Source organism: Malania oleifera, chromosome 11, assembly GCF_029873635.1.
Source record: "Malania oleifera isolate guangnan ecotype guangnan chromosome 11, ASM2987363v1, whole genome shotgun sequence".
Classification (NCBI taxonomy): Eukaryota; Viridiplantae; Streptophyta; class Magnoliopsida; order Santalales; family Ximeniaceae; genus Malania; species Malania oleifera.
The window spans coordinates 89283261-89292549 of NC_080427.1; the positions used below are offsets into that span (position 1 = coordinate 89283261).

Here is a 9289-nt window from a genome sequence, read left to right on the forward strand (position 1 = left end):
AAAACGAATATGTGGATACCCGGTGCGTAATCCAAAAAAAGAATTGCATTCAATTACCCCAGGATGTGGTTTAGGTGGCAGGGCGAATTTTGGGAGTGTCGCTTGATGGTCAGCAGTAATTGCCTCTCGGGTTCGATTCCTGCCCCCGGGCTCCTGAAATTTACCTCCCTGTGGAGTTGTGGGGTCGGTTTCAAGGGGTGCGAGATTAGTCCTGTGAACCATAAAACGTACACGTGGAAACCTAGTGCGTAATCCAAAAAAAAAAAAAAAAATTGTATTCAATTGCCCTCACGGGTATGGTGCGGTGGAAAGACGTTGGCATATAAGAAGGAGCATCATGTGTTCGATTCCTAGTAGATGCACTCATGCAGCCAGCATTTGATGCGAACCGGTGACCAGAAGCTGTGACCGCATTCAGATTTACCCGGGTGGCGCATCAGGGGGGGGGGGGCGAAGGTAGCTATCCATGGGGGTTTAGTGCCGTACTGGAGGCTCAAAGGGCACGTAAGTGGCTAGAGTTTCCACGTTATCAAAAAAAAAAAGAATTGCATTCAATTATTTACCCTCATTCATGGACAAACCCAAAAGTCATTTAATTTAGAAAAATAACACAAATAAATTAGTCAAATCTTGAAAATTCTTAGTATGGAAAAAATATCTTTTCTTAAATGCAAATATAATTTTCAAGAGAATCAAAACGACCAAGGCAAACCAACCCTACGTCCCCATCCTCCACAATTTAATTCAAAAGATGGAAGCAAAATTATCGCATTCAATCAAGCATTCAACAAAAAGCAATTTCCCCCTTTCCATTTTAGGGAATGAATGCCCGTATCTATGAGTGGCAATCTCGATATTTCTGGGCTCCCCAGGGGCAAACATCGAAAGCATGCAATCCCAATCCGCAATATGCTCCCACCAGCCCACCGTTTCCGCAGTTACCGTGTGGGTCCCACCTAAGCCCCCAGCCGCGTCGTCTTCCTTTCCGCCCCACTTCTACGCGCAGTGGTAATGACAACGGGCTTTATCCGTTGAAAAGAAACAATATTAACCACTTTCCGCCTTTCGCTGCTCTTCACGGGTTCCCTAGATTTCTCCGGCCAACGACGAAGTAAATCTGCTGACATGTAAGAGTAAACCTTCCAAAACCACCGCATCACCACCACCTCCGCACCCATTCGCCGCCGCCGCCGTTGTCGTCGAAAGATTCGCCTGTGAATTGTGCTGTTGTTCAGTCATGCGTTCCCGGTTCGCCCCTCCCTGTTATTCTTTTTTTCGATTTTCCTGCCCCAACTCTCTCAGAACCCTAATCGGCGCCAACCACACCTCCGCTCGCTTCTGCTCCCGCTAATCGGTGAAGGTTTTTGGAGTTTTACAGCTTTGTTCTCTTTTTTGGGTTTTCTGATCTGAAATCCATGGAGACTGCCGCGGGGAAGCCGAGCTTCCTGCGAAACATTTTGGTGCGAGGGCTCTTGTTTTCGGTTCTTTTCTTTTGCGTTCGATTCGCTTATGTTGTTACGATTCGCGGCGAGGCCTGTGATCTCGGGGATTTCTGTTTTTTCTCCCTGCCGGATAATTTCAGCTTTGTCGCCGGCGGCCAGCGGCTCGATGCTTCGGCGGTGGTCGGGAACAACATTCGATCTGCTGCGGTAGTTGGAGCGGAGCGTAGCGATCTATGGACTAGTAAAGACTATCGCAAGGCCGTACAGTTCTACTCATCCGTGTTCCAGGATCTGATCTCCGAAGGCTTCCTCTCGCCGGAGTCGAAGTCGCTGTGCGTCGAAACCCCTACCGGACGAGACGTGTTTGCCTTGAAAGAGACCGGCGTGCCGGACGCGATCGGAACCGCTAAGAAGGCATCTAAGCCGTTGGTTGTTAAAGGGCAGCCGAATGCACTGCCCTTCGATGATTATACGTTTGACTTCGTGTTCTCCGGTTATGGTGCGCTCGACAAATCTGCTCGGCCGCTCGATGTCGCGACGGAGATTGCCAGGACTCTTAAACCCGAAGGGTTTGTGGTCGTCCACAGTGCTTCGAACGATACCTATAGTTTCAATTCATTTCTTGATTTGTTTAATTGTTGCAAATATGTTAGATCGCGTGATATAGAAGGCTTCGATTCGTCCATGCCTTACATTCGAGAAATTGTTTTGAAGAAAGTGTTTGATATTCTTAACTACGGAGTTGCGAAACCCCATGGCGATTCTGCGGGTAAGTGCTCCGTTCCGGATTATAAACATGAATTAGTTCGAAACGCCGAGCCATTGATCACAGAGGAGCCATTAAAGCCATGGATTACATTGAAGAAAAACATCAAGAACATAAAGTATCTCCCATCGATGGCGGATATAAGCTTTAAGCAAAGATATGTGTATATTGACGTCGGAGCTCGAAGTTACGGGTCAAGCATAGCGAGTTGGTTCAGGAAGCAGTACCCAAAGCAGAATAAGACTTTCGAAATATACGCCATTGAAGCGGATAAGACCTTCCACGAAGAGTACCGGTTGAAGAAAGGGGTTACGCTCTTGCCTTACGCGGCGTGGGTGAAGAACCAGACGTTGCTCTTCGAAATTAATGGAGACCCTGGTGAGGAAGTCCAGGATAAGGGGAGGGGTATGGGTCGGATTCGACCTTTTCAATCGGCGGCGAGCTCCCGCTCGGACGTCGATAAAATTCAAGGATTCGATTTTGCAAATTGGGTGAAGAACACTTTCTCGGAGAGAGATTATGTTGTGATGAAGATGGATGTCGAAGGAACCGAATTCGATCTGATACCCAGGCTGATCAAAACTGGAGCTATTTGCTTGATCGATGAGATTTTTCTTGAATGCCATTATAATCGGTGGCAGAGGTGCTGTCCCGGCGAGAGGTCTTCCAAATATAAGAAAACCTACGGCCAGTGCTTGGAGCTCTTCTCTTCTCTCCGACGAAGCGGCGTTCTTGTTCATCAGTGGTGGTGATCGACGGCGACAATCACGTGCATCTCTCATAACGTTGGTATGTCTTTGCTTGTGTCGCAGTTAAATTTAATGTTGAAAATTCCATCACATATTTATTAATTTTTTTCATTGGCTTAATTTAATTATCTAGTGGGATGAAAAAACATGTAATTTTGCTGTGGGAGAAATCTGCGATGATTCTCGTCTTGATTCGAAGGGAAAGAATGGAATGGATCATAAACAAATATTATTCTATTGGGAAGGCAGGCGTGAATGAGCTTCCGTCGGAGATGAACGCAATAACAAAAGTAAATGGTTATAAAATTGAAATTTATTATATAAAATATTTTCCAAACAGTGCCTGAGAAGGCTAATGGCAATTTGTCCTAGTTTTGAGCACCTTGAATTTTTTTTTGGCGCTAAGTTTGGTGCTGAGCTGAGTGCAAATTAGGGATAACAGTTGCAAGTTGTGAAGCGCAAGATCTAATGAGAAAAAAATTTCATGTCTCTGTTTTGAAAAGTGATCATTTTAGTAATTTGTTCGAAAATAAATTAAAATTTATATTTTTCATGGCAAGATAATGCCGTAACTTCTCTCAAAATATCTCTTTCAATTACTTTTGACATTTTCTTCTGAAATTAGGATAGCTGAAATTTTAAAATTATTTCAAGTTTAATTCTTTGTTTTATATCAACAATCACAACAACAAGTAAATACAAAAACAATTCAACCACAACCAATCAATAAGATAATCAAAAACTTGATCTTTGTGTCAATAGTCCTGTAATAAATTGTAAAGCACGCCAAATTTATGTAAGTCCTGTATTTATTCCAAACTTACAATTTTTCTTTGTGTTTAGCTTTTAAACAGAATTTTAGATTAATAAGTTTAGGATGATCAACCAACATAGTCCTTTTCGGTTTCTGCAATCAATGCTGATCAAGCCAAAACAAATTATCCTCCGGTCTATTTAACAACCATACACTCACAATTAACAATTTAAAGCATACACGCAGGTTATAAGTATTATTGAAAAATAAAGAGTAAGGAAGAAGAGAGATACAAGATTTTACGAGGTTCGACTTATACCTAACTTACGTCCTTGCCTTTGGCAAACTACCAAAGGATTCACTAGTTCAGTTCCGTTGACGAGTGGAACAATATCGATTACAATCACTCCTTCCGTTAGGTTAGAGTCTGCCTCTCCAAACGAAATTCCCTCGTTTGGTCCGACGATTCTACAACTTTGAATCGTCTATAAACAATAACCAAGATAAAGGAGAGTTTATGTACAAGAAAACACTCTCACAATAGAGTAGGTTAGTACAACATTCAGCACAATAATACTTCAAAGTAAATCAAATATAAAAGGATTGAAACTCAATACTGAATTTAAATCACCAAATATCTTCCAAGTATAGAAAGATTTAGACTTTGAAGGCTTTACTTCGAAGTTTGTATCAGCAGTAACTCAGTAGTTGAAGATGAACGAACACAAGAGAATTTGATAGCTTTTTAGAGAACTTTGATTGCTAGAAATTTCTTGGTGTTTAAAATCTTTGAAATTTGGGGCTATTTATAGAAGTTTAAAAGTAATTTCTTACCCCTAAATTTTTCTTGAAGTAATCCCCAAGTTTTTCAAAATAATAGTGTCCAAAAAATCCATTTAAAAAATCTTTCCGTTGGAAATTTTTAAGCCAACGTTCGAGTGACAGTCCCCAGTCATAGAAGAAGCTCACAACACAGAACACTGGCAGTGGCCTGCCAGAACCCAGGCAGTTGCCTGGCATGACCACCCAGGCGCCTGGCTATGTTCAGGCAGTCACCCGGCACCCTACTGCCTTTTTGAAAAATTCTTCAATTGATTTGGTAGTCGCCTGCCACAAGAAGACAGTCACCTAGCCCTTCTATTTTTAAAAGCTTTTCTTTTTTAAAAAAATCTTTCTTTTCTTCGATTAGAAAAACATACTTTAGGGTTTTCTAAAAATATATTTATAAGTTTCGTTTGATTTTATGAGAGCTTCAATTCAGTTTATACTTGAAATTAACTTGAAGTACTTACATACAAACATTCTTAAAACTTTAGTTATTTGATCTTCAAGTAAGTCCTTGTTCTTTCATCATCTTTGAGTTTCTGATATTTTCTTTGAGTTTTCATCAAGTTATCTTTAATCCTTATGCTCTTCAAGATCTTTTTTTTTTATCCATAAACTTTATCATCCTTTTGAGCTTTGTCACTACCTTTAAGCTTTTTCTTTTTCCTGAAAAACTTTCACTTAAACCACATTAAACACATCATGATTTGTTATCATCAAAATAAGAATTATGAGTCTTGTTAGGCCAACATCTTCCACAAATGATTATTCCACACCCATTTCCATCCTATTTGGCATTTCGAAATCTTGGGTTATCTTCAATAAGCTAAGGTTATGCCTTCACATATCTGAGGAAGGGAGGCATTCGCGGCATTCGTAGGGAGGTAGTTGTGGGCTAGAAGTTCTGGCTTGCTTTGCCCGATGCCATCGGCACCTAGAGGGCTTCCATTGCTTAAAAGCCTCTTTAGAAGAGGTAGTTGTAGCCTTCGCAGAATCGTAGTTGTAGTTTGGCGAGTTCACACTTCGCAATTTTTGCCTTTTCGGCATTACCCACTCCACTCTCCACTCAACAGTTGGCAGTTGGTGTCCACTACCTAGAAAACTTTACTCAGCTAGCAGTTGGCGCCTACTACACAAATCGGCAGAAACCGTCATTCTCCATTTCCCCCAAACCCTATTCGGCGATGGCAATCGGCACCTAGAAAACCCTAAAAGAAAAATTTTTTATATGAAATGTGTTAAACAATTTTAAAATAAATAAATTATATTTTTAAGAGGGTTACCCATTTATTAAAAGTGTGAGTTTGAGTTTATATATTATTCGCCCATTAATAAATTTATCAACTCGAACCTAAACCCGTTTAATACCTACCCGTTTATAACTCACTCGAACCTGACCCGTTAACTCTTTTTGCCAAACCTATGTCCGAACCTTGAAATGTGACAAACCACTGACTCGGTCATGGAACAAGATTAATAGTAGTCAATTCCATAAATAAAGTATATTATGTTTATTAAGAAAAAAAAACAATTTGAACATGATCTATCTGTCTTGTCTTAGTATCTTATAATGGTTACCACTAAATTGCAAATAAATAATACATATACTAATATATATTTATTGCATCCAACATTATTTGCCTTTTAATATTTATTTATCTTAATAAATAAAAATTATAAATTTCAAGAACATTTTAAAAAATGTATTTATTATATATAGCATGTTTTAGCCTAGTAATTACTTTTTACTCTAATTAGATAAAATGTAAAATGCTTACTTTGAGGTATAATTATGGCCAAAAAAATGCTTGATATAAATATACATACACACACACACACACACACAAACACACACCTACTTGTGTGAGATTTATTGTTTGAAGTAAAATACAAAATGTCAAAGCAATATTTAATATATTATATAAGTTGTTGGCCCTAGAGTCAAGTCTAGAGGGGGGGGGGGGTGAATAGGCTCTTTTGCGTATTTTGTTTTTCTCTACAAAATAATAAATTTTGATAAGATGCAAACAATTATATCACAATATATAGAATGTAAATCACGCACAAGATATAAATGAAAGAGTATAGGAAAGAGAAGCTTGACAAACAATATTAACGTGGTTTAGCCTCTTGCCTACGTCCATGCTTTGAGACACACTAAAGGATTCTTAATCCACTATCAACCTCTTTCACCGGCGGAGAAGCCTTTACATATGGGAATAAATTCATTTCACTCACTCGGAGCCTTTCAGTAAGGTTCACCAAGAACCCTTGCAATGTGGTTCACCAAGAACCTTCAAATGGGAACCAATCCCAATTGCTCACAAAGTGCCTCAACAAGAGAACCAATCCCTATTGCTCACAAAGAGCCTAAACAAGGGAATCAATCCCTTTAATACTTGTTTCACAAAGAACACTTATAAGATGAAAATGAATTACAAATAAAGCTCCTTGAATGATCGGATATTTAATACAATACAAAACAATTCCTAATCTCTCAAGAAATGAATCACAATAAAGATTAGAGAGTAAAAGAGATTTTGAGCACAAAAAATGATGAACTATAATAAGGTGTACTTGTGAATACTAATTATTAAATATTAATTACTAAGATTTGTGATTAAATAATTCTTTGAACTTGTATTTATAGGCAAATTGGGCTATTAGCCGTTATATAGTCGTTGGGCTAATAAAATAATTTAATACTTTAGAAACTAGGCATTTTATGGCCATTGGGGTTTAGAACCTAAAGCAAACAGTCAACTATTTTCCCACGGTTTCCTCAGGCAGAAAATCATTTAGCTCTCTGCCTAAAACCATCGATGCACCTAGACCAAATCATCAACGGTTTGCCTTATTTCTTCAAATTTTAAGGTGCATAAATAAGGTTTAAACCCAATTGGGACCAAGTCTTCAAAAAATTATAACAGTATTATGATTTAATGTCACGCCCCAAACCCCGAAATGGGACCCAGAGATGAGAATGTAACATAACCTGTCCATGTATCATACAAATCATCACAGATATAGTACACTGGATGAGGGTCCGACTCCGTGGGATTCCCAGGCACCCTAAACACATCCAATTACAAACATATACGCAGCGGAAAAAGTCATTCTATATCAACATATGCAGTACCATACCAAAGTCTATACATGAGTCAAACACAGCTCTATCAAAATGTACAATCGGGTGCCCAAATATAACCCAAAATGGCAACCCAACAAAACTACAGTCCTAGCACTTACCCAAGTGCTAACGCAGTACAGCGGCCACTATGCACCCTACACTAAGATGCTAGTTCCAGTTACTCGAAGGACCTGTAAAAAAAAATGTACGTACAGTAAGAGTGAGACACCTCTCAGTAAGGAAGAACGCAGGTTATATCGATGTGTGGCATTTGAGTGTTATCATGACAAAAACATACACGCAGTTAAATGCAGTCCAGTACTAGTTTACACAATGCATACACGCACACGCACACATGATCAGTAACCCGGTGTCGTCACACCCATCGGCCCGAAGCCTGTCCAGCATTCTGGCATTGGCCCGTAGCCAACCTGCGAAGTACGGTGCCACCAGCACATGGCTAGTCCTCGAATTCCATGGCATCGTACCGGCACTAACTGGCGGATCCACACCCTTCGGCCTGATCTGCCGGATGTGGCTGGAAATACACACGCCCGCGGATATAGAGCCGACCACTCTTAGTACCTGGAACCATTTTGGAATCGCGATCCAAACAGCAATTCCGGAGCTGCGCTCCTATCAGCAGTTCCGCATATCACACACACATGCATGCTCATATAACCAAACAAATCATACTCATTTGGTAATCAAAAACATGGTTTTCCAAGAAAATACAGTTTAAACAAAGTCAAGGTATGACCATCCCAATATCACAATATAAATCACACATATACTCAGTTTTCAACAAAACCCGGGATTCAGCCCATCGCCCCCTTTTTCCCAAAACTGCAATAATGAAAAACCCATAATTTTCCCCCATTAGATCCCCCCCAAATGAGTAGCCAAAACACACACAGAACCATGAACTATAGTTCCACCGAGTCCGATTTCAAAAATAACCAATATAACACAATTTCCCCCTACCTTAACCCCGTAAGCAAATCCTGAACTCCAAAGCTCCTAACCAGCGAACCGAGTTCCAAAACCTACAAATCACAATACAGAATATACTCATAAGACTGATACCTACGAGACTACCAGATCAGAATTGAAAACCGAGCCTTACCTCGATTTTACGCCGAAACCTAAAAATCTTCGAAACGAGATCCCAATCCATAGAAGTTGTAGAGAATCCTTCCACGATCCTCGCAGTAACCTTAGATTTCCGATTCTATCAACGACCGGCCAAGAATTCTAGAGAGAGAGAGAGAGAGAGAGAGAGAAAGAGAGAAAGAGAGATATTTGAGAAACTTAATGAAGAAGAAAAGAGAATTCCCTTTTATAACCCCTTGACCTAGCCAATTTTCGTCGACAAAATGGTGCCTTCGTCGACGAAAAGTCAAGGATTTCGTTGAGGACGTCGGTGGCCTTGTCGACAAAGTCTGATATTTACAATTTCCGCCTCTCGGCTTTTCTTCATCGACGAAGCTCTGAATTTCGTCGACGAGAAGCCTTTTACCTTTGTCGACGAATTCTGGCTTCGTTGACAAAATCTGTAGATTTCCATTTTTTACCCCTCTCTTTATATTTAAACCCATTGTTCATATTTCGGGTTCTTACATT

At 40.0% G+C, this 9289-nt stretch overlaps 1 protein-coding gene across 1 annotated transcript; it reads left to right on the top strand.

Annotated features, from left to right (window-relative positions):
* The first annotated feature begins 1004 nt into the window (after positions 1-1004).
* LOC131168202 (uncharacterized) lies at positions 1005-3194 on the top strand. Its single transcript, XM_058127486.1, has 2 exons — positions 1005-2997; positions 3091-3194. Exon 1 carries the CDS (start codon positions 1416-1418, stop codon positions 2958-2960), a length of 1545 nt encoding a protein of 514 aa, XP_057983469.1. The 5' UTR covers positions 1005-1415; the 3' UTR covers positions 2961-2997; positions 3091-3194.
* Positions 3195-9289: the final 6095 nt, after the last annotated feature.

Excerpts from the sequence above, each read along its gene's own strand:
- LOC131168202 (XM_058127486.1), top strand. The coding sequence starts at position 1,416 with ATGGAGACTGCCGCGGGGAAGCCGAGCTTCCTGCGAAACATTTTGGTG.